Below are 22,996 nucleotides of genomic sequence, written 5' to 3' on the forward strand. Positions count from 1 at the left end.
TACACTGTATCTATCGAGTCATTCCTCCAGAGCAGGCAAGGTGAAAACTCTTCACCGTAAGAATTCCCTATCTCCAACCATTCGGTCATACCGCTCGTTATCTTCCCACTGCCGACACAAACTTTCCACGTCCCCTGCCCTGCCCTGCTGCACCCACCACCCACCTTCTATCAGAGCTTCCAGAAATAACCATCCCTCTGCCTTCACCGAGACACACCTCGTCTGGCTCCCGCCTCGCTCCGACAAACGGAGATCTGTCGGGGAGAGACTAGGGAGATAACGCTGCTGTGGATCAATTGATCACCTCGCTAGCCCAGGGTGCTAGATAAGAGTGGAGGTGAGGAGATGCCCAAGATACGCAAAGCTGCATCTCTACGTAGCTTACTCCGACAACGCAGTTTAAACATTGCTTGGCTTAGGACATTTCTGCTTGGCAGAGGCGATCACGGATGACTTGGATCATGTCATGGTAGTAACAAGAATCTCAATTCGTTCATTATGCTCGTAACTATGCCGTCCAACGCCCAATCATGTCGCCCTTAATCCCTGGCTCGTCTCCCCCGCAGTTATTCCCCTCAGAGGATGTTACCCTCTCTTTCTGTTTATTCCCTGATCTGAGCTTCCATCCATCCTTCTTTACATGCTTCTATTATGTATTGCTACCTTGGTTCCTTCTACAGTCTAGCAGCGGGATCCAATAAGTCCCTCATCTCCGAGTTGGGGAACTCGCAGTTGAGAGCTGCATCGGGCCGCTCCCTGTCCCAAGCCCACTTCTCCTTGAGCTCAGGCTCGAGCTTGTCCTCGAGCATCTGCACCACGTACTTGCCCAGCACAGGGAAGAACTTGTATCCGTGGAACGAGCCGCATGTCGCGACGTACAGACCCTTGGCACCTGCGTGCGGGGAGATGATGAAATCTCCACTAGATGTGAATGCGTCCCTGTAACGTTCGGTGTCAGTCGGTCTTTTCTCGTCGTCATGGTGGGGGTATACATACCAGCAGATGCGATGCTTCTCGTACTTCCAGTGCGCACCCTTGCTTCCGAAGAACAGACGGTTGGCGTTGTCGATGTCTTCCTTCAGAGAGTTGGGGACCTTCCATTGAGCGTAGTCCTTCTCGTCTGGTGGTGCGGAGACGACGCGGCCAGGGAGGACTGCGCGGTGGTTGCTGAAGATGTTGCGACCCCACCACTTGATCTCGCGATCCTTGGTAGGTGGCAGACTGCCAATGAAGGGAGAGTCTGCAGCTAGCGTTAGTCGGTGTTCTAGAAGGCGTGCGTCACCCGGGTATAAACTCACTGTGTCTGTAAGTATATCCTTGGAAGCCGACGGGCATGTCCTTCATCTTGGCGAATGATTGGTCATCAAGCGTGACCATGCCGGTAGTGATACCAGCAGCTGTGATGCGATCACCAGATCGGAGATCAGGCAGGTTGTGGCGTGCAGCGCTGTATTCCAGAAGCTTGGCTGTGTATGCTCCGGTAGACAGGATAACTGTGTCGGCCGAGATGATCTCGCCCTTGGCCGTCTGGATGCCTGTGGCACGGCCGTTCTCAATCTGCACAGTAGCCACATCTGCAACGATGTACTTGACGCCCAGCTTCATAGCCTCGCGCGTCACAGCGCGCAGAGAGTCACCTGCAGCTCCCCAGCCACTGTTTCTGTTGACAAGGACCTCCTTGGCACCAGTGTAGTCAGCCTCCTCGTAGAGACCGCCATACAGCTTCTTAGCCTCCTCGATGGTGTAGACTTGGATGTCCGAAGCACGGCCGAGCTTCTTGTAGTTGTTGATGACATCTTGAGCGTAGTCGCTGCGACACACCCAGAAAACACCAGCCTTGTGAAAGTGAGGCATCCAGAGAGGATCGGACTCGAAGATATCTTGCGCCTCAAGAGCGAGGCGGCAGTAGAGGAGATCATCGTAGTCTGCGCGAACGACCTTGTTCCAATCCCAAGATGCAGCTACACGGTTGTCACCGTCGTAAGGATCTCTGTCGACAATTGTGACAGAGGCATTGGGGTACTTCTGGATGAGCTGGTAGGCGGTGGAGACGCCAAAGACACCGGCTCCCACGATGAGGTATGATGAAGAGGCCATTGTATTCGGTGCAACGCTATTGGCAGACAGGTATGGTGAGAATTGGTCTGTCAATTGGCCTGTAACAGTAATAGAGAGATGATGTATAACCACCAAGTGAATTGATCGTGTATTTCACCTCGTCCACTGGGCCTTTTATCACCCCGCCTTAGAGACAGTGCCGGTCTCGGTGACCACCGTATTCCGGACGTCTCTCACCAAAAGTCATTTTCCGGGTCAGATCTGGAATTCCGGAGCTGAGAGCCGGAGTCCGGTTATGGGGTAGAGAGAAACCCGATCACGTGAGACTCGCTATCTTGAAGTCATTTTTGGAGATTATCGTGAAGTCGTGATAACTTCACGCTGAAAGATGAAGATCGTACGATGGATGGTTTTCAGCTTGACGAGATGAACAATACTGAGAACCATGTTTATGGATGTCTTCATGTCTCTGCATTGACCAACTGGGTGGGTGTCTAGCCTCCCTTCTCTCGTCCTCCTCCACCATTGTGGTGGCCTTTGTTCACAAATCACCAGACCAAACCATCCCATTCCATTCCAAGCATCCTCTTATCCCACAATCAGCTGGTCTACCCTCACCTCACCTCACCATGAGGTTATCCACGCCTATGTCCAGCCTTCCCATCCCTTCATGTACGAGTTGCAAGCCAAATCCCGTAATAGGAAAAGCCTTATCTCCATATTTTGGGCTCTCCCCCGCACTGCAACTCGGTACCCATGGCTCATGGAGATCATTGTAGCTGGCTCTTGATTCTCCGCACGCAGAGATAACGCGTAACCCTAGCATTGCTTCGGGCCTAGCTTCATGCACAATTTGCACTCGGCCAACCTCAATCGGTATCGAACCAAGACAAGGGGTTGGTCACTGCTTCAGATGCGAAGGAAAACAGACAGACAGATTCACACTAACGTACGTTAGTTGGGCCTCCAAGACTTATCTCGCCCTCTCCCAATGCCTCACACCATCTTTAGCTCGGTTGGTCCGTAGCAAAGTGAGGCTAGTAATTTGTCAAGATACCGCTGCGAGTCTTGCTTATCTTGATGCAGTTTGGTCCACTTCCCCATGCACGATGCACAATCCCCATCCACAGATGGTGGTCTCGATGTTTTTGCTGGCATGCGTGGCAAGAAATGCGATGCGACGGATGGATAGAGGATGCCGGCACTCGTCATCCCTACCCCAGAAGGGATGAAGCCAGATGGAGGCACAGGCACCAACACATGGCCAATGCTACTCTGCCTCGCGTCGCTAGTCCTTTCTTATCCTATCATTTGACCATCGAGATATCAGGGGATAGAGGCCATCGTGATGTGACACAACGCCCGGTCCCCGATACCGTCTATGTGATATCTACAACCCCGGAGTGGCGCAACCGTGCCATACCAGCACATCCCCCACGTGTAGCATCAATGCCTTCGAGAAGCTGTCGTGATCATGCAATATGCTCGAAATGTGTAAATCCTGCCGATTTCGGTCTATTTTCAGCATCTTGGTGTTATCTTGAGTTCCATCATCGGCGGCTAACCGCAGATCTCCAAGTGACGCGTTGAACCAAGTAGAGATGTTCCAAAACTTGTTCCATGTCAAGCGCTTCGCTCACTTCCTTGCGGCTTCTAGTGGGTTTCTTTTCACTTACGTAGTTAGGAAGGAGAGCAACATGGCGTCGATAGCTAGATCGAGATGTTCATTGTAGGGTAAGAGTTGACGAAGATCGCGGTGAGGCTCATCTCGCTTGCACTATCCGTGCCTGAGCTTATCGTTGTCCATCAGACGTGATGTTGTCGAAGAGGTTCAGGGTAGTTTTGAGTGATGTCCTTGATATCTCATTCTTTCATTGACTGTTTCTGTTCTGGAGTAAAAATATCTCATATGATATATGTGACAAGTGAGACGCGCGTTTGAAATGTGTAATAGCCGGAACTGCTTTGATAGTCACACTCAAGGACTATGAAGTTATCTCGAGGTGCTGAGAAGAGGAAGACGAAAATTTCGAGTGAAAGGCAGGAAGCCAGTTGGTATATACAACAAGTTTCAATTCATATCTTTGCGAATTTGTTGGTCCTGCATGACATTTCTTTCAATCGTTTCACAACATACGATTCTTTCAGTACTCTCGTACGATTCTGTCATTGATACTTCTTATGAGAAGACGATATTTCCAAGTTTGAGATGATCCGTGCCTTGTTGTTGACAATTGTTAAGCCAGAACGAGCAACTACTCAGAGAGCATCTCCCAACTTGAACGATTCTGATGTCACTTATCCTCAGAAAACGAATGATTCTGAACTCATTTCCCATTGTTACTCATACGATCTACTCTACGGTTTTCTGCTCATCTGAAGAGGTTTATGGCTCGCTGTTTGTGTATTAAAATCCACATTCCCGCGGGAATGGTAAAGTCGCAATAGTCAATCTCGCTCACCATTGTCACTCGTTTTTTTACCCAAAAAGTCCTACCATGGATAGCGCCGCGCTTCCATGAATTCTTGAATGAAGAATAGCATAATCAAGCGGAAAAATCTCATTTCGCCTGGGCCTGCCATAAACCTCCGTGGGGAGAATCAGCCGGCGACCCCATAAACGAGCCATCGGTTGATCTTACCACGAAATATTTCCCGTGATGGAGTTTTGAGTCCATTATTTTCTGGAGTCGGGGTCCGGGCCTAGATCTATCATGATGGGTTAGCTCAACGATAGGACTTAAGCCGCTTAGCCATACCCCGGACTCGCCGGCACAGACCAGCTCCAGCTCTTTACAACTCTCGCCTAAACTTGCTTCTCCTCGAAAAGTAATCCCTCTCGAGCTGAAGACTAGACGCGTCCTTATCGACTTTCTGCGGTCATGTATCAGCAATTGCAATCAGTCGGTCTCCGCCGTCTCCATATTGAATTATTGACAAGAAAGCGTTGCAGCGATTGAGGATGTTGTTACGAAATCGCTGTGTCCGTATGACCATTCAGGCGGTCACTGCCCCGGCATTTGAAGTCCATCAGGAACAAGCAATGCATACATCAATGTTTCGTCACCTCCGATCATGTGCTCGGGTGCATTTAGACCGAATTCTGTTTCAGCCTTGTCCAGGGCTTCTGAAGATTCGAGAAAGCAGCAACTTGAACCGAAATGCCAAAAATAATCAATCTCGAAGCTCCGATAAGGAACTGCCGGTTTCTAGAAATTCATGATCTTCAACGCGAAGACCTTGCTCCGTGTCTGGGCATCTGCAGGTCCGGAACGGTCTAATTGCAACATCACCAAGACACGGAGGTTGGTTTGCTTTGACGTGGGGGAACATAATACACCTAAGCCGTGGCGTAGACAGCAGCAAGACCCCTAATCGAGAAGTTAACGCGCAGACTAACACCAACTAAGAGGCCGTCATCTATGACTCTTGGAGGGTCTAATTGAGGCCGGGCATGGCTTGTCAAAGGGGGTGAATGTTGCTAGCCGGGCCCCAAAGATAGCCTGTCCGATCATGTGACCGGTCGCCAACACCGGAACAGAGGGCCACCTGATTGCGAGCAACAACTCAATCTATCGAGACGAGACGGCGCGTCAGGTATCAGGTGGCAAGGGGGTGGTTTCAATGTTGGCGATAGAGTATAGACACGCCCTGATTAGCTTCAGATGTGCCAGATGCACCAGATGCAAAAGAAGTATTTAGAAGACGTCTAGATCCAACCTCAATCGAATTATTATCATCATCAACAATCACTACTCTACCATTCCAACCAACAAGACTTTTATATAAGACTTGGAGTCCTTATCTCTTGTCTTCACATCTTCACTCTTATCTTCATCAAGATACCCAGCTCTTCCTCCTCCTCTTCTCTTCTCACACAAGCACATTCACAATGGCCCAGTCATTCTTGAAACGATACTTTGGCCTCGGCGGCTCTGCTGCTCCCGCTCCCAGCCCTGTCACTGAGAAGAGCGCCGTTCGTGCTCTTCCCGCTTCATGGTACACCTCAGTCGAGATGTACGAGCTTGAGAAGCGCGCCATCTTCTCCAAGAAGTGGCTCCTCACCACTCACCAAGCCAGACTCCCCAACGCTGGTGACTGGCTCAAGTATGAGATGGCCAACTTCGAGTTTGTCATTGCTCGCGACGAGGATGGCAACATCAACGCTTTCCACAACATCACCCGCTTCGGTACCTTCCCCATTGTCGCTCCTGAGCAGGGTGACCACGGTGATGCCAGCACTGGCTTTGACCAGAAGCAGAATGGTCTTCTTCCCATCCACGTCAAGGTTGATGCTCGTGGCTTCATCTGGATCAACATGGACGGCGCCAAGACCCCCGAGGTCGCCTGGGAGGATGACTTTGACAGCCTCGACACACACGAGCGCTTCTCTTACTACAACTTTGACGACTACCAATTCGATCACGTTTGGCAAATGGAGGGCGACTACAACTGGAAGATCCTTGCCGACAACTACAACGAGTGCTACCACTGCAAGGTCGCTCACCCTGATATCCCCACCATCGCCGACCTCAACTCTTACTGGGTCGAGACACAGAAGTCTTACATCCAGCACTTCGGTGCCCAGCGACAGGACCAGATTGACCGTGGATTCCGCATCGCTGTCACATATTACCTTCCCAATGCCTCCACCAACATCTCTCCTCACTTCTTCATGATCCAGCGCTTTGTTCCTCTCAGCCCTTCGCGCTCCATCATGCGATACGAGTTCTTCCGCAACAAGAACTCCAGCGACGAGGACTTCAACCTCATCACTGAGCTCTACAAGCGTGTCATGTCTGAGGACAAGTACCTCTGCGCCAACGCCCAGAAGAATGTCAACGCTGGTGTCTTCATCAACGGTGAGATGCACCCCGAGATGGAGCAGGGTCCTCTCTTCTTCCAGCAGAGCATCCGAGAGCAGCTCCAGAACCACCACAAGAAGGAGCAAGAAGTCGGCCACGAGATCTGGCCCGCCAAGCAGGAGGCTCCCCAGACTACCATCAACACCAAGGCCACAAGCTCTGCCAACTACTCATCGGGCATTGACATCCGGCCAGCGCACAAGGCCATTGTTGTTTAGACATGGGAATAACTTACTGATTTTGGATTACATGGGAGGATTTACAAGATAAAAGCGAGTTTTGCTCTTTTACACAAGATTGCATTGTTTATTCATGACAGATTATGACCCAGCAGATGCTTAATTAGCTATACTATTGCATCCTGCAGCATTTCTTAGATAGAAATCGAGACCTTTACCTTACAAAAGCTTCTTTGACCACTGTGAGATGATCTGAACAAACAAGCGGTGAATGCTCGGTCGAGAGATAGCAAGCTTCAGCGATCTTGACTCCCACCATGATAAGGCCTTCACACCACAAGCTGAGGCTGAAGCCGGACCGGGATACCGTGATAAGCCGGCACCTGATCGACAAAGACCGTGCTTACAGTTGCACGCCCCGGACAAGAAAGTCCTGGGGCATCTCGGTAGTGATATCACCGAAAGCTTAAATCGAGATTTCCAGTTGGAGAAGAGATAACCCCTCACAAGAACCAGGTAGACCAGTCAGTCTACACCCTTCACCTGCACACCGTCTTGTTTCGTGTTGGAATGCTTGTGTGTAGCGCTAGTGATGCAGCACTTGTTGGGGGGGCCCAGGGAGCAAGAAAACATAAGACTTTAGAAGAGGGTGCTTAAATAAATTCAGTAAAGACTCCCCTAAACTTGGACTCAATTACCTAAGTCTTTTCATCACTTAGGATAAAGCTCTTCAAGTTTTCTTGCCTCCCCATGGGAGGTTACCATCCATAGGCAGTCATTGTACCTGATTTGCCGTAGCATTCTAAGATTGCACACCACTTTGTTTTGAGCTGCTCACAAAGAATGCGCTGGTAACGTCTATAGCATTGTTACGTCGTCCTCCAACCTTTCCACGTCACCAATCGCGGTGAATTGGTGGGAGGCTTTTGACTATTGAACATTCCGCCAGCCATTACCGAATGTTGATGGTAGCTTTGACAGTAGGAGATTGCCACGGTTAGTCATGAATCTCGATTGAGGTCGATGCAAACGGCACCGCATATCGGCACGCGTAATCTTATTGCTACGGTTGGAGCGAAATTACTTCTCACCTTCATTGACTCCATGATCACCAGTCCGAGTGTTCAAATTAAAGCCACGATTGACTCCGGTAACTCTTGACCAAGGTTGTAGCAACGAGCAAATGTACATTTTGCCTAACTAGACACTTTTCGTGAGCTGTAGCTTCCTCTGAGGCGCCGCATTACCTGATTGATACAATTTCCATCTCAAGCAACTATGATGGAGTTCTTACATAAACACACTGATACAATGGAGGGGCTTAGTAGCTGAGCCTACATCGTGAACGTCTTGCCACAGAACCTTAAATATGGAGGGCGAACGAGACTATCGGACCGCCCAGGGAGGCTGCAAAGGTCACAAGGCCTGCGCACCTGATGCCCGCCTCAAACCAGCGCCCTTGAAATTGAAAGCCATCGCCCACGGACTCCAACTTTGATGAAAATGCGGAAGCTGGCAAGGGAGCGCCGCCTCTGAAATTGCGATACCGGACCCAAGCCGATGCCTGTGACGCGGAGGGTGCCTAGAAACTAATGTGTATGTCTTCCTGAAGGGCCCAGGACTTCATACGATTCGCTTGGCCCCAAATCTCGTGATGAAGTCTGAAGATCGCTGCGTGATATCTTTTATATCAGCGTTAACGAAACAGTACTATGGCACATGGAACTCATTACCACAAGGCCTTGACATCAAGGCACTTATTATATAGTCCGTGAAACTTTGTAGCAATATGTATAATAGCCATTGATTGGTCCAACTGAGGCCTCAGTCTCCGCCAAGGCCCATCGCCCACGTATCATTCGTCACTATGGACTTTCTAACTCCATACACTGCTGATAAGATACTGCTTGATATGTATATCTTTCAGATAGTGAGGCCCTATTCATTAATCCTTAACAACATTGCTCAACATGGCACGAAGCCACGAGCAGTCTTGCACTAGGCATAGCGTTGCGAAAATCACTTCAGATGATGACCCTGATGCCCTACACTGTTCGCGCATATGGTTCGGTGGCATGATGTTATAGTGTATCAGTGCCATCTCTTACAAGAAGTTCTATTTTTATTTAAAGACGTCTGTCATGCTTTAGAAAGCCCTCAATTTCGCTTTGCTAGAGTTTAAGAACGATTCTCCCAAGGTACTACCAAATATCATGGAGTGCTGTATGCCAATGGTCTCACATAAGCAGGTATTCTCGATTATACGGCAACCTCATTTTTGATTGATGAAATAGAGTAAAGCTTGACTGTCCAGGACGATGCAGGCCCATGACCACAACGTAACAGGAAGCCTAGATGTTTATGATGCCATTTCGCTGAAGCCAAGTCTTCCTCAAGGTGATAAGACAAAATCACATGCAGCACATGTTACTAAGACAATATGACTTCTATGGGTAGTAGCGTTTCCTCAAACATCATTCGCGAACTGACGACCATTTGTTTGCGTGCTATTGACCCCCAATCACGCAAGGAGATAGCTTACCAGTGGAGTCATCATCATAGCCAAAGATATTAGACATGTCATATCTGTCTCGCCGACAATGCTTCGACTTTTGTCCATTAGAGTTGAATTATTGAGGTCAATTGAATATAGACGAGTATTATTGGCCCTCTGATACATATGGCGTTGATAAGATTGGCATGGTAACACAAGATATCGATCTGAGAACTTCCCCGCTCCTTGGTCAACAGAATCATGAAGAACCTAGGAGCTCTTGCGTGCTACAATGTCGTGCATGAACGCAATTACCGTGCATCTGGCGTAATTGTCTCAACCCGATTTCGGATTTGACTACCCCGAGTCCTCAGTGTCGACCACGTTTACATCAGTCGCATGGCCTATCTTCGTTACACTTTCCGAGTCATCTGTATTCCGTATCTCATTTGAGCATCATCATATCACAAATGCCTCATAAAGTTCGACGTGTCGCTGTAGTTGGTGCTGGTCCGGCTGGTGCCATTGCAACCGATGCGCTTGTCAAGGAGGCAGCATTCGATACCATCAGGGTATTCGACCGTAGGTCGGCTGTTGGAGGAACTTGGTAAGAGACATTCTCTTTCTGGAAGTAAATGCCTCTCACGTCTGATAGGATTCATACGCCGCATCAGCCACCAGGGATACCTTCCTTGAAGAGGCTAGTTAACGGAGAGGCTGACAATGAAGTCACCGTTCCTGGGAACCTACCAGCGGTTACAGCAATTTCTGAGACAGTAAACAGCCATCAACACCGATTCTCGGACACCCCGATCCATGAGAACCTTCACAGCAACATTGCGCCGGATATCATGAGTTACACTCAAGAGCCCTTTCCCAAGAAGCTCTCACAAAAGACTTTAGATGAGTATGGGCCAGATTCACTGTTTAGACATCACTCTGTTGTCCGTGAATGGATAGAAGGTATATTTTCTCGCGGTGGTCATGACAAGTTGCTTGAGCTGGAAACGACAGTTGAGAGAGTCGAGAAACAGAATGGAGAGTGGGTTATAACTCTTCGAAAAGTACTCAAAGGCCGAAACTACTGGTGGAGAGAGACATTCGACGCTATAGTCGTAGCGTCAGGCCACTATAACGTACCCTGGTTTCCAGAGGTCGAAGGGCTGTTGGAATTCGATAGGAGGTTTCCTGGTGCGATCCAGCATAGCAAACACTTCAGAGAAGGATCCAAGTATAAAGGAAAGGTAAGCACAACATCCGATGTCTTGTAACGGTCCAACGCTGACGATGGAAGCGAGTTATTGTGGTTGGAGCTTCAATCTCCTCCATCGAGATCATTCACGAGATCCTGGATGTCGTGGATGGGCAGGTCTACGCTTCCATAAGGGACCAGCCGATTCCAGCCTTTGGGTGGGTTCCTTTCGAGCATCCCAAGATCACCATCAAGCCAGCCATTCAACGGTTCGATCCACAGATTGGCCGTGTGCACTTCACCGACGGTTCACATCTTGATAACATAGATCATGTCATTTACGGGACTGGTTATACCTTCAGTTTTCCTTTCATCCCTGCGGTTCAGAAGCGTGTCAAGAATGCCTATCGTCGGCTTCCTGGTGTATATCAGCATACGTGGAACATTGAAGATCCAACGCTGACTTTCGTTGGAATGGTAAGTCTTCTGACTCACAACTGCCTTTTAAACTGACTTAGTCTTGCAGCTTGGAGGAGGTTTCACATTTCGAGCCTACGAGTGGCAAAGCGTAGCCATCGCCCGTTTTCTTGCCGGCCGTGCGAAAGCACTGCCCTCTATTCCTGAGCAGCTAGAATGGGAACGGCAACGTGTGAATGAGAAGAGAGGAGGGAAGGATTACTACTCAATTGCGCCTGACTATGAAGGCTTCTTCGAGTATCTAAGGGGCATCGCTGGAGAGCCTGCTGAAGGGACATCTGGACGCAAGTTGCCTGCATTTGATCCACAGTGGCTGGTTATCTGGGGTGACATGGTGGCACCGAGGTTAGAGAGCTGGAGGCGAAAGAGAAAAGAGGCAGAGAGCAAGCTGAAACTCAAGGCCAAGTTGTAGATACTGAGGTATGCAAATCATAGAGATGGGAGTCGTGATCCTGTCAAGCAGGTTTTACTAGAATCTGACTCTGCCTGAGACGATATATGACAGTCCTCAGAGGCGACCGCGAATATATTCCGCAATACCTGGCTCAATAGTGGAAGTAGATCTAGTGGATAGGCAGTGAAGTTCGGGCTGCCTCACGAGCCCTTCATGCTGATCACCGGACTCCATCTGTGAAGAGGGCCGGCGCCAAAGGTACAGATGCATGTGGCTGTGATCCTGAATACAAAAATATAGATTAGATTAAGAATCCGAAAGCAATCTGCCTCTGATTTGCAACGCCGGTAAGTAATAGTCGTTGCATGCCACTATTAACTCAAAGCCATCCTAACCCGAACAAAATCTCTCAGACAAGAAGCATCACACCAAAATTTTCTCCTGTAACCCCAAGAATATGTAGTTCGTTAACACATTTCACCCGGCAAAACGCTCTCCCCCGTTTATCGCCTGGCAAAGCAGCACATGATGCCGGTTCGTCCAATGAACCAGAGGAAGCCGAAGAAGCGAACAATAGACAGCACAGCTGTTGAGTAAAGAAGAACACGGAAATATGTAGGCGTACGGACGTCTGATGCTTTCTGAACAGTGCATTAGTATGTTGTAGAGGACAGGAGAGAGTAAGTGACTCACCGAGACGCCGAGTGTGATGAAATCGTCTGTTGTAACTACGACAATGAGAACAATGTTGCAGAGAAGCCAGAGAATAACAAGACCAGTTCGGAAAGACTTGTATGAATCTTCGACGTCCTTCTTCTCGGGCTTTTCCTCTGCCATTTCGCTCATGGGTGCGAGAGCTCGCCAGACGACCTTCTCGAACTTGCTGTCGATATCCTCCTGTTCCTGTTCAATTTCTTCAACCACGGCTTCCTTGCCTTTCTCGTCCTTGACAATCATGGCTGAAGGCAGGGCTTCGGCAGTGTCAGAGCCCTTTGTTCCCCACGACACGTCGTGCCAGTTGTTGAAGGCGTAGACCATCAGGATGTTGATATAAGTCGACATGAGAACGAGATACTGAGGGAACGAGTGGAACATGTGCCACGGGTCGAGGTATAGGAAGGACGCGATGTAATTGAGACCGTAAATGGTGAAGAGGGCAATAATGATCAGGCCCGCGACTCCAGTATCGCCCCCGAAGAAACTATCGAAGAAGGCTTTGCCGGACGCGAAGGAGATCTGCTCCTCGATGGGTGTTCCAGTGAATGCGCGGTACACAAGATAACCGGTCAAGACGAGAAGATACAGCTGGATAAGGCCAAAGACCATGAACGAGAGGACGTAAGTATATTGCGCGCCTTTAGGCCTGTTTCCGAGAGCGAGAACGAATTGGAGGACGAGGAAGGCGATGTATATGTATTTGACCAAGACGTTGACAATCGGCGTGGCTGTATCGCCAAATGGCCAACCATGGTATCCCGAGAGAACCTGAGGCGTTCCGACAAGCTTCATGATGATGGTGGTGGTGAGGTAGAAAGACGCGAGCGAGAACCAGGAAAACGTGACGTTGACCAAGTTATACACGAACTGGATATGCAAGAAAAAGAGACGAATGAGGTTATGCCCTGAGCCATACATTCGGCCAAAGTGCATGAGGGAATAGAGCGACATGGCGAAAGATCCGTTGAGCCATCGACGTCGCTGGCCGATAAACTCAGCAGCGCCTTCGGGAACATCAGTCTCGCCCTTGGAGGCCTTGATGTAGCTGAGATGCCACTTTTGACTGGCCTTTGCGACTAACTCGAAGCAGAGAATTCGATCCTCGGCAAGGAACATGTTCTTTTTGAAGATGTTCATGCCGTCAATACCCTTCTTGCCCAATGACTTGGAGAGCGTATGGTCGCCGTGAAAGTACTGCTCCAGAGGTCTACCCATGATAGCGCGGAAGCGATACGCCGAGAAGGCACCAGGCAAAACACTAACGTATCCAAAGGCACTTTCGAGAGGTTTATCGAGGACGTTGGAGATCTTGTACTCGAAGTTCTGCACCGCGACGAGCGGATTGAGAAGCATCTTTCCACCCTTGCCAAGCATGACGTGGATCTCTCCACAGGCGCCGCCGAGATCACGATCGTTGTAGAAGCCCTCCCAGAGGGACAAGAGGGCGCGCGGGCCGGGCTTCGTTCCGGCATCAATGAGGATGGCGACCTCCGGGTTAAGAATGCGGCCAAAGGCATTGAAGAGCCAGCGATGCGAGTTGATCTTCTTGCTGTTCTTCTGCTTGAGACAGAAGATAAATTGGACGGGAGGGAGATTGCGATGAGGCTTGTCGGGATCGGGACGGACAAGCTGTTGATCGGGTGTTACAGAGACTTGACTGGTGTACTCGAAAATATGGGCGACGGTTTCTTTGCCGTTGACGTCCTTTTTGAGAACGCCATCCTGATAGATACCGACTGTCGCGAGCACGTCGAAAACGTTCTTGTCGACCTTGTCAATACCGTCAAAGACGAGACAAACGACGATCTTCTGCCACGCGGGGCCTCCCTTGTTCCAGAACTTGGAGCGCTTGAGGTTCACAATGTCCCGAATGTTCTGCATCGTTCCGTGGAGGGTGCGCGCAAGTAGCACCTTGTCCTCGTTGTAATAGGTGATGGCGATGAGCAGCTCTGTATGACGGTTGTACATCTTGGGCCGGAGGTTAAAGCCGTTTCGCAGGGTGAAGTCGTTGGGGTCGCATGTAGCAGCTGTGTAGCGCATCTTTGTGAACTCCTCCTCCATGCTTCCGGGGCCGGTTCGGTATCGCGGTTCGACGGCGTTTTTGATGGCGCTGGGCACGGGGTAGTCGATGCTGAGGACGGAGCCCTGGACAAGCTTGACCTTGCGGGTCTTTGAGCGACCGAGACCACCTGCAAGCTGGTTCTGCTGCTGTCGCATCATCCAGCTCTCGTCGACATCGAATTCCTGGTACGTTGAGTCGGGGCGCCCGTGGGCAAAGTCTGGAACAGACAGAGCCTCGCCATTTTGGCCCCAATCTTGCATCGTAGGTGCGCGGTGCATGACGGAGAGACGAGACTCTGCCAAACGTGAAGCTTCGACATCGTACTCAGGCTCTGGGTATTCGTAGCCGGGAGACCCAGGCATGCGACCGTGCTGATCAGCAGGGTAATGCCCAAAAGCACCAGGTCCATAGCTGTTGTGGCCGAAACTGTGGCCATCAAAGCTGCTGTGGCCTGGGCTCCCTTGGTATGAACTGTGTAGGAGGTCGCGGCTCGAGTCGTTCTGCTCTGGGACGGGTCGTTGTGCGCCCAGCGGAGGAGGGGGGGACAATTGATCGTAGTCTGGTTCGTAAGGATTGCTCACAGGAGAAACGCGAGCGGCGGCTGTCTCGTCAGATTCGCGGAAGTGGTACTGCAGAGAAAAGTGCAAGATTAGAATCGCTGTGTGATTGCGTAGGTTGGTTGGGTTCACTGTTGAGATGAGAGAGCTAACTTACAGCTTGGCCAGCTGGTAAATCTTGCATTTCCCGTGGCGCATCATAGTTTGGGCCATTACCTTGGCCTGGCGGATTAAAACCCATGATTTCGCTACTTTCTGTGTCTTCAGTCCCAAAAAAGACTCCCAAAAAAATAACTGAGCAAGCGAGAGTTGTTATGTGCGACGATATTCGTGGTCCTCTTCTTCTTCAGAAACAATCCCCAGGTAAATTTGCCGATTATGACATGCGATAAGATGAGCTCGCTATCGGAAGTGCCGGGCTGTGATGCAATGCGGCGGCACCTAAAACGGGAATTAAACGAGGGACGGTAAGGGCCAAAAAAAAAATGGTATTACGATGGACGGAGTAAACCCTCTTTTTCGTCAAGATATGATGCCGACTTTTGTTTATGCGATACAAAAAAACGAGAGGATATTCTGTGATAGACACAAAAAAAGAAGGGGAGAAGAAAGGAAGAAGGGGAAAAATCTGGTGGAAAAAAACTAGACAGAGCTTGCTAGAGGGGGCTGCTACAGTACAGTCGGTACATCGACACAGGTCAGCTTGCTTTGTGAAGCTTGGAAAAACACAGTGAGAGAAAGGAAGGGAAAAGAACAAGGATCCTTGTTAGCACCAGAGAGATCGACCTCCGCCGCGTAACTAGTGTCTCCATATTATGCCAGCTTTTGCAGAATTGGTTGGTCGATGTTTGTGGTCTGTGACGTAGAGTCTCTCCTCATGCCAATCCTGTCAGCCAAAAAGTCAGAACAGACGATGCTATTTTTGGGAGCGTGACACATGGGCACAAGCCTCGTATACACGCAATTCTCTGCTGCGTCTACCCATTGTCGAGTCGAGGGGGGCAATAATGTACAATCCCGTGCTATTTCTGATTTGTTTCCTTCAAAGAAAATCCCTTCAGAGGCATCCATATTCTGATCGTGGCTTACCTCTCGATTTAGCGGGCCGTTACGTCAAAAAGACAACAAGGCACCTTTTTTAATTTTAGAGCCTGGCTTGGAGCGTTACAAGTAGAAACATGACCCGCCCCACCAACTGCTCCGTCCAATGTAGGTACAGCACGCTACAGCGGACGTACGGGGACTTACAGCACAGTATCGCCCGAGGACAGCACAGTAGGTACCCCACGGGACGCAGGGAGCATGGATGTCTCTCGTATTGGATCTAAATCTCTCTTGAAATAGAAAAGACAAAAGAAACTCAAATATCGGGGCCCAGATCGAGTCCGAGATAGAGTGAATTAACGTTATGTACCCGTGGTCCTTGAGATCCAACGTCTGTCTGTTCGCTGACTGTTGAGATCCAATGCACTTGGACTTGGGCTACACCAAAACCGCTATAGCCTCCCCTGTCATCCTTTTAGTGCACTGACGCCATCATTTTCCTGTTTTTTCCCCCTGCATTTAACGATTCCGCATAAACAACCACGTCCCGAGAAGAGACCAAAAGGAAACCTCAAACAGGGAAAACAAAGGAACAAGAGTGAATGCAACTCGAGTCACCCTATTCAGAGGTCGTTTGATGTCTGGTCAAATGCTCACAGACATCATCTGCCATAATGACGCCATTCCGGCAATTCGGATCCTTTTTATGTTTTTATGTTTTTTAGGCGACGCCGCAGTGACTTGACTTGACTTTACTTGACACCCGACGGGATGGAAAATAGCGCACCCCGGCCCGACCTTCACTCAGTTTCTAGAACAAATCATTCGGTCTGCCCGTTTCAAAAAATTCCGTCGTCTTTGATGCCGAATGCGCGTTTGGGCTGCTACACGAGGTCCCTGCCAATATCGCACGATGGGGAACAGTGCACCCTTGCATTGCTCATCTCGTTTTTTCGTCAAATGCAAAGACCATGTCAGCCCTGCTATGAAATTGGTTAAACAGTCCACAAACAGGGCTAAGATGGACGTTGAGAATTGCGCTTTTGAGGACTAAATCGAGCGCGCGACGTAAAACGGCCAAAAAAGCGACACTTGTTCTCGGGTTTGCTCCGGTCATTGGAGGTCACGTGTTGGTTTATTTGTCCTGACGCGTGTCATTTCCACGCCAGACCCATCTTGTTGAATTTCCGAATCATGCAGTTGTATTCGCATTTTATGCGTGATACGAATCCGATCTTAATGTACATGCGACCTCATTTATGTACGCGACACAAGATCTAGTCTACATTAATTCCCGATATCATCAAAGCCCCAAGACTCCCATTTTTCCCCGTCATTAAGTACTCCGACGCGGAGAACATCGCCCGATTGATTCCAGTAAACACCAGTTGCAACAACACCGTCCCGGGTAGCCGTATGTGAACACCAATCAATCATCCTTTTCGTGACAAGCCTTCTTGAACTCCTTCAAAATTGCCTGTAGAAGTGTCAGTATCATTCGTCACCATAAATAGTAGTACGTACATCGAAGTCGTGATCTGCCATTGACATGAACGCTGGAGACCTGTCCAGCTTCAACTTGCCAACACGCGGGCTCTTGATCCCAAACGCAATCCTCGCCAGAAAACGCGCATCGTCTCGGATGTCTGTTGATATCAGCACCTTGTTGATGGCTGCTCTGTCGACCTGCTTGGGCGGCGACGGCGGCAGCTTCACGGCTGCACCCTTGAGACAGAACGTGCAGTGTCCACAATTCTTCTTGTTCTCTGGGAGATCCATGCCGAAGTGCTGTGCGATGGAGAGACCGAAGCATTTCGGGGCTGTGATGAAATTGGTGACATCCTTAAGTCGATCGAGAGCCTGCTTCTCGCGCCTCTTAAGGTCTTCGTAGAGCTTGTCTGTGAGATCATCGATTGCTGTGTCTGTGTTTGGTAGTTTGCCCATCACTTTGTACTTCTGCTCGACTCCCCCGACGGCAAGGACGATGGCACCACTGTTGTTGAGATCATTGAGGAGGCTGATGATCTCGTTCCGTCGTAAACCCTCTTCGTTGGCAACCTTCGTTGGATCAATAGAGTGGAATTTCTTGGCCTTCTTGGCGTGCTTCAGAATAGCCTTGCTCTCTGGCGTGTTCATGCTCTTGAGTCGGGGGTAGTATTGTCCATGTGCTTCGAACTTGTAAGAGCTGTACTCTGGTGTCGTCGCGCGGATGAGATTGAACCTGAGCTCTAGCGCAGCGTAGATGACACTCAGGGGACTCATGCGGATGTCGAATTGCGATGACTGGTGGTAGTGGCTGACTTTGAAGGTTTCGCCCGGCGGAAGCTTCACGACATCGCCATCAAAGATTTCCTTGAGGAGGTTGTGCAAAGACTTGTGGGATGGTAGGTCTCCACGCGCAAAGTTCTCTTTGATCCAAAAGTCTTCTCGGCAGAGGTAGAGCATGCAGTAGCTTGGTTTGCCGTCTCGACCAGCACGACCGACTTGCTGGCAGTACTCCTCGACGGTACTCGGGATGTCCCAGTGGATGATGTTTCGAATATCTGCACTCGTCAGTAATATGCTCATAGAGGCGGCCACATCAACCAACCTGACTTGTCGATACCCATGCCAAATGCAATGGTTGCAACTACCTGAGTCATTGTTAGTAGTGTCCTGTAGCAATTGAGAGTGCCAAGCCCACCGTTTTGATTCTAGAGCTCATGAAATCATCTTGAATCATCCTCTTCTCATCAAATTTCATGCCGGCGTGGAAGTGCGCGGCGGGGACCCCCTGCTTCGTGAGATGAGCCGCCAGCTCTTCGGCTTGCTAGATGAAGGATCAGCGCTGGAAAGCCACAGCCGGGAACAAAGACTGAGCAACCTTTTGGAGAGTAGTGTAGATGAGTGTTGAGCCGGGGTGTGTTTTTAAGAACTTGAACAGAAGCTCATACTTGTCATCCTTGGCCTCAACAGCCTCAGCTTCGAGTCGTAGGCTGGGGGCGTCAGCGAAGTTCTCAGGGTATGTAGCGTAAGAACTTACTTGGGGCGGTACACTGATGTTCTGAAAACACCTTCATCGGCGATGTCGAAAGCTTGGCAGATATCTTTGACGACAGGTGGTGTAGCGGTGGCTGTCAGGCAAATGACTCGCTCGGCCTTGATCTCCTGAACGAACCGGGCAACTGTCTTGAGTCAGCGTGGGCCATTCAGCTGGTGCAACAATGCAAACCTTTCAGGTAGTCGGGGCGAAAAGAATGACCCCACTGTATCAATGTCAGGAATCGTGCTTCAGTCAACCGAGAAGAGACATACCTCGGAGATGCAGTGAGCTTCGTCCACGCCAATCATCCTGACTCCTCCCTTGACACGCTTCATCGTCTCAACGAACCCTTCGTTATTGAGGCGCTCGGGAGCGCAATACAGTAGACGTAGTTGTCCCTCTCGCAGATCCTTGTTGATATCCTGGATTTCATTCCAACTTTTCGTGGAGTCCATGCATTCCGCCGCAATGCCTCTGCGCTTGAGAGCATCAACTTGGTCCTTCATCAGAGCAATGAGGGGCGAAACGACGATAGTGATACCCGAGTCATTGGTCTGTCGCTCTTTGGTCTGGCGGTCCATTTCTGGGAATGCGATAGCAGGGATCTGCTTGCATAAGTACAAGAGTTCCGGTGACGAAGTCGGGACGAGAGAGCTGAAACGAACCTGGTAGCAAAGTGACTTTCCGGCACCTGTTGGAAAGACGGCAAGTGCATTCTCGCCATCCAAAAGTCTTGCGATTGCAGCCTCTTGCTCATGACGAAACTCTTTGTAGCCAAATTTGTCGGCCAACAGCTTCCGCGCAAGCTGAACTCTTTGTGTCTCGCCAAGTCGGCCATTAGAACTACTAAGGGACCCATGCCGCGCTTTTTTAGCAGGCGCTTGATCTGTGATGTCGTTCTCCTTGCCCCTGCTGTGCTTCTTGGGCGGGTTCATCACTCCCATCTCCTCGAGTTCGTCAAAGATGAGGTCATCTTCATCCACGTCGTCAAAGAGAGCGTCTCCGGAGTCAAAGTCTTCGTCGGACAACTCCATTTTTTATTCGATACGCCGAACAAATAATGGAAACAGAACTTATAAGATATTGCCGCGTAGAAGGAGATTGACAACGGAGGATTAGCGATGCTGTGAGAAGTCTTGGTGATTCGTGGCAATTGACTCCAGAGGTGCCTGAGGGGACGCGTGCTGAGAGTTACGCGGTGACGCCTAATCACGTGGTGAGCAGTTTGTGAGGAAGGCAAGGTGGGGTGATCATTCTTCGCAGTATGACAGAAATTGACGATAAGCCACTAGCGTGAGGTCGTGCATCTTGTGCCCGATTTTCAGATAATTGTATCTCATCTAATCCTTTTATTTTATCCCATTTATGGTCTCGACGCCAAATACATGTACCCTACACCACCGCGGCTTTGCAGGATTTTCAGTCCCTTTTCTTGACGCTCGAGTGGGGATGACTGCGTGATAACGCAATTGATAGCTTGAAATTCTTTCTAACTTTGAATTTGGTGGTAGACAAAGACTATAGTCAAGTTGACCAGTGATTATGTTCTTTGTTTAGTGGTGGAAGAAAATGGGGCAAGATTATAATGAATGTCTCACCCACCAATTCTGCTTCCACTGAGTATCGTCTTTCCAGCGCAATACAACACCACCCTTTCACATGGTGTTGAAACCGTGATATTTCCCCCATTCAGTCGCGCGTTAAACTTCCCGACTTGATCGACAAAAGTTACTCGCTCCCAATGGCTACACTGTGGGGAAGCATGAAAACGCTACGTCATAGATGCGAAGTCATGACATTGATAGGATGAGACGACCGTGACAGTCAGAGAAAAGGTATTTTAAAGGTTGCGATATCATACTTCTTATTTTATTATCGAGATTCTGAACGCCATCTTTACTTGAAACATCCATGACGTGATTTCACGCCTCCTTCAACAACACAAATATAAGAACAACCGCTAAGTGCCAAGACTCTCATCTTTCGCCAGGAAAACAGAGAGTTACCTCACTTGTTTATTTTGCCAATCAATTATTGCAAACTCTGAAAATGTCGGGTTATGCACAGAACGAGCGTGGTCAGGGCATGTCTCACGCCACAGCCCCCTCCAAACTCTCCGAAGGTGTTCAGCGACAAATGCCAAAGGGTCTTGAACATGCACTCCCTGAATCTGTATGTTATTTACGAGCACTCCGAAATAATTATGTCTAACGTTTCAGATTCATCCCACTGAGTCTACGCCTAGCTCATCCGGCGGCATCTCACATGCGAAGGGCGGGGAGGCATCCATGTTACCAGAAAAAGTTCAGGAAAATTTGCCTGAAGGGGTGAAGAGCGCCATTCCCAGTGCTATCCATGATACTGGAGACAAAGGCGAGTCGAATGACAAGCATTGAAGCGGTTACTGTGTCTGCGTTCTGTCATGCAAGGTGGTCAAGAACAGTCGGAGGGAGTAAATGATTTCATTTCAATTTACTGATGTGTTGCTTGCGATATGACATTGCGTGTAGGGGAGGATTAATGAAACATGAGTCGAGATGTTATACATGAGTGATGTGAAGTCCCGGTTTTAGCAGCGTGTGCGGCTTGACCACTACGCAAACCCATTGACCTACAAATACAAAAAAAGACCAGTTGCCAGGATGAGCACTGCAGTGATTCCATGGTTAATGCTAGCACTAGCAGCCTTCTCTTCTGCCTCGCCCTGAACATACTCCTTGTTCCCATACTGCCGCACAATAACAGCATCACCAACTCCAACGAAGGTACCGAACATGAAGCAGATTCCCATGCACTTCTTTGTGATCGCGGCAGCTAGCGGGCTCACTTGACAGATCGGGGAGAATTGCAAGAATGCATAGAGGCCAAGAGTGCTGAGACCGGTGCCGATGTCTCGCAGTCCAGACGCATAGATGAGAGATTTCTGGAAAGCTTCGGCCTGCGACGAAGAGGTTTTCTCGGTAGCTGGAGCCTGAAGACCGAAGAGACGCATGGCATTGTAGGGGGATACGAAGCTGTAGATTCCAATGCTGGTGCTAGTTACTCCGAAGAGGAGGGGAAATGCCGTGACGACAGTTGTGGTGGTAATTTCTGCCGCCATGATGATTGGGCTGTTGACACAAATGCGATTTGTTCAGGTAGCTTCGTGACAGGGGATTGAATTGCCAAAAATTTGACTGAAGAGATGGTAGAATGGAATTGGTGATTGGAGAGATGACGATCACGATAGTGACGCAAGAGGTGGACTTGGCGATCCGCTCCTGCCGCTCTCGTAGATGCATATTCTGTGTAAATCGCTAACGTTAGCTTGGTGGACTCCGCACCAAGAAAGCGCTGTCGGCGGCGCTTTGTAAGCCTTGGTTGCAGTGTTTCAGTATGGGACACCTTAGTGAACAAAATGAGGGAAAACCGAGAGAAGTGTTGGAGATTTCTTTGTAGAAAATTGCTCTATTCGGGACAAGGCGTGCAGTGATGTCACCAGGGATCTATCTGAGCTGTTGCGCTTGGGATCACTAAGGCCCAGATGATGCATCAGATATAGCTGTTTCATTTTGGAATATAGTTAATAAAAAATGACCCCGATGAGCTGTATCCGAAGAGCAAGAAGTCCCTATCCACGAATGTAGCTTTTCGAGGATTCTGAAGCCTTTTCTAAATTGTGGTGGGTTTATTCTGCCCGAGACTGCCCTGGCTGGGTTTAGAGCAGATTTTCATATGAAAGATAAGGCCTTAGATTTCAGTTTGGTTGATTCGGCCGCCGTCAAGCTTGCCATACAAATAATTTATCAATACGTCGTCTTCGCAACCTAGGGTTCTGGGGGAGCCGTCGGTGACTAATGGTGAACAGACGGTTTCCCTCTTATAGCGGATTCTGTTCTTGACTTTATCGTTAAATCTAAAATGACGCTGAGAATTCAGCATATTCGTCTCCATCT

At 49.4% G+C, this 22,996-nt stretch overlaps 9 protein-coding genes across 11 annotated transcripts; 5 read left to right on the forward strand and 4 right to left on the reverse strand.

Annotated features, from left to right (window-relative positions):
* Positions 1-409: 409 nt before the first annotated feature.
* Positions 410-4,102, reverse strand: FVEG_10782 (hypothetical protein). 3 transcript variants are annotated; one of them, XM_018899953.1, is made up of 4 exons: positions 3,735-4,102; positions 1,299-3,573; positions 997-1,240; positions 410-939 (listed from the first exon to the last, which is right to left on the reverse strand). In XM_018899953.1, exons 2-4 carry the CDS (start codon positions 2,095-2,097, stop codon positions 675-677), a joined length of 1,308 nt encoding a protein of 435 aa, XP_018758128.1. In that variant the 5' UTR covers positions 2,098-3,573; positions 3,735-4,102; the 3' UTR covers positions 410-674. The 3 variants fall into 3 exon arrangements, with proteins under 3 accessions (XP_018758128.1, XP_018758126.1, XP_018758127.1); XM_018899952.1 differs by having other exon boundaries at positions 468-939; positions 1,299-3,670; positions 3,735-4,085; XM_018899951.1 differs by having other exon boundaries at positions 1,299-4,102.
* A 918-nt stretch (positions 4,103-5,020) lies between these two features.
* Positions 5,021-5,281, forward strand: FVEG_10781 (hypothetical protein; the record flags this gene model as incomplete). The annotated part of the gene is made up of 1 exon (XM_018899950.1): positions 5,021-5,281. The coding sequence occupies one exon, from the start codon at positions 5,021-5,023 to the stop codon at positions 5,279-5,281; it is 261 nt and encodes an 86-aa protein (XP_018758125.1).
* Positions 5,282-5,950: 669 nt separating this feature from the next.
* Positions 5,951-7,314, forward strand: FVEG_10780 (cytochrome P450 oxidoreductase; the record flags this gene model as incomplete). The annotated part of the gene is made up of 1 exon (XM_018899949.1): positions 5,951-7,314. One exon carries the CDS (start codon positions 5,951-5,953, stop codon positions 7,139-7,141), a length of 1,191 nt encoding a protein of 396 aa, XP_018758124.1. The 3' UTR covers positions 7,142-7,314.
* Positions 7,315-8,471: 1,157 nt separating this feature from the next.
* On the forward strand, positions 8,472-8,600 carry FVEG_16887 (hypothetical protein; the record flags this gene model as incomplete). Its single annotated transcript, XM_018906123.1, has 1 exon — positions 8,472-8,600. The coding sequence occupies one exon, from the start codon at positions 8,472-8,474 to the stop codon at positions 8,598-8,600; it is 129 nt and encodes a 42-aa protein (XP_018758123.1).
* Positions 8,601-10,066: 1,466 nt separating this feature from the next.
* FVEG_10779 (hypothetical protein) lies at positions 10,067-11,677 on the forward strand (the record flags this gene model as incomplete). The annotated part of the gene is made up of 4 exons (XM_018899948.1): positions 10,067-10,203; positions 10,252-10,840; positions 10,891-11,265; positions 11,315-11,677. The coding sequence occupies 4 exons, from the start codon at positions 10,067-10,069 to the stop codon at positions 11,675-11,677; spliced, it is 1,464 nt and encodes a 487-aa protein (XP_018758122.1).
* FVEG_10778 (chitin synthase) lies at positions 11,066-16,191 on the reverse strand. The gene is made up of 4 exons (XM_018899947.1): positions 16,085-16,191; positions 15,153-15,881; positions 12,353-15,067; positions 11,066-12,300 (listed from the first exon to the last, which is right to left on the reverse strand). The coding sequence occupies exons 2-4, from the start codon at positions 15,234-15,236 to the stop codon at positions 12,163-12,165; spliced, it is 2,937 nt and encodes a 978-aa protein (XP_018758121.1). The 5' UTR covers positions 15,237-15,881; positions 16,085-16,191; the 3' UTR covers positions 11,066-12,162.
* Positions 16,192-17,218: 1,027 nt separating this feature from the next.
* On the reverse strand, positions 17,219-20,200 carry FVEG_10777 (hypothetical protein). Its single transcript, XM_018899946.1, has 9 exons — positions 19,727-20,200; positions 19,334-19,666; positions 19,251-19,284; positions 19,062-19,203; positions 18,903-19,014; positions 18,723-18,848; positions 18,630-18,672; positions 17,564-18,582; positions 17,219-17,516 (listed from the first exon to the last, which is right to left on the reverse strand). The coding sequence occupies exons 1-9, from the start codon at positions 20,093-20,095 to the stop codon at positions 17,469-17,471; spliced, it is 2,226 nt and encodes a 741-aa protein (XP_018758120.1). The 5' UTR covers positions 20,096-20,200; the 3' UTR covers positions 17,219-17,468.
* Positions 20,201-20,889: 689 nt separating this feature from the next.
* Positions 20,890-21,771, forward strand: FVEG_16886 (hypothetical protein). Its single transcript, XM_018906122.1, has 2 exons — positions 20,890-21,233; positions 21,281-21,771. Exons 1-2 carry the CDS (start codon positions 21,111-21,113, stop codon positions 21,455-21,457), a joined length of 300 nt encoding a protein of 99 aa, XP_018758119.1. The 5' UTR covers positions 20,890-21,110; the 3' UTR covers positions 21,458-21,771.
* FVEG_10776 (hypothetical protein) lies at positions 21,386-22,348 on the reverse strand. Its single transcript, XM_018899945.1, has one exon. It carries the CDS (start codon positions 22,159-22,161, stop codon positions 21,673-21,675), a length of 489 nt encoding a protein of 162 aa, XP_018758118.1. The 5' UTR covers positions 22,162-22,348; the 3' UTR covers positions 21,386-21,672.
* Between the last annotated feature and the right edge of the window lie 648 nt (positions 22,349-22,996).

The sequence above is a fragment of the Fusarium verticillioides genome, chromosome 11 (assembly GCF_000149555.1).
Source record: "Fusarium verticillioides 7600 chromosome 11, whole genome shotgun sequence".
In the NCBI taxonomy this organism is placed as follows: Eukaryota; Fungi; Ascomycota; class Sordariomycetes; order Hypocreales; family Nectriaceae; genus Fusarium; species Fusarium verticillioides.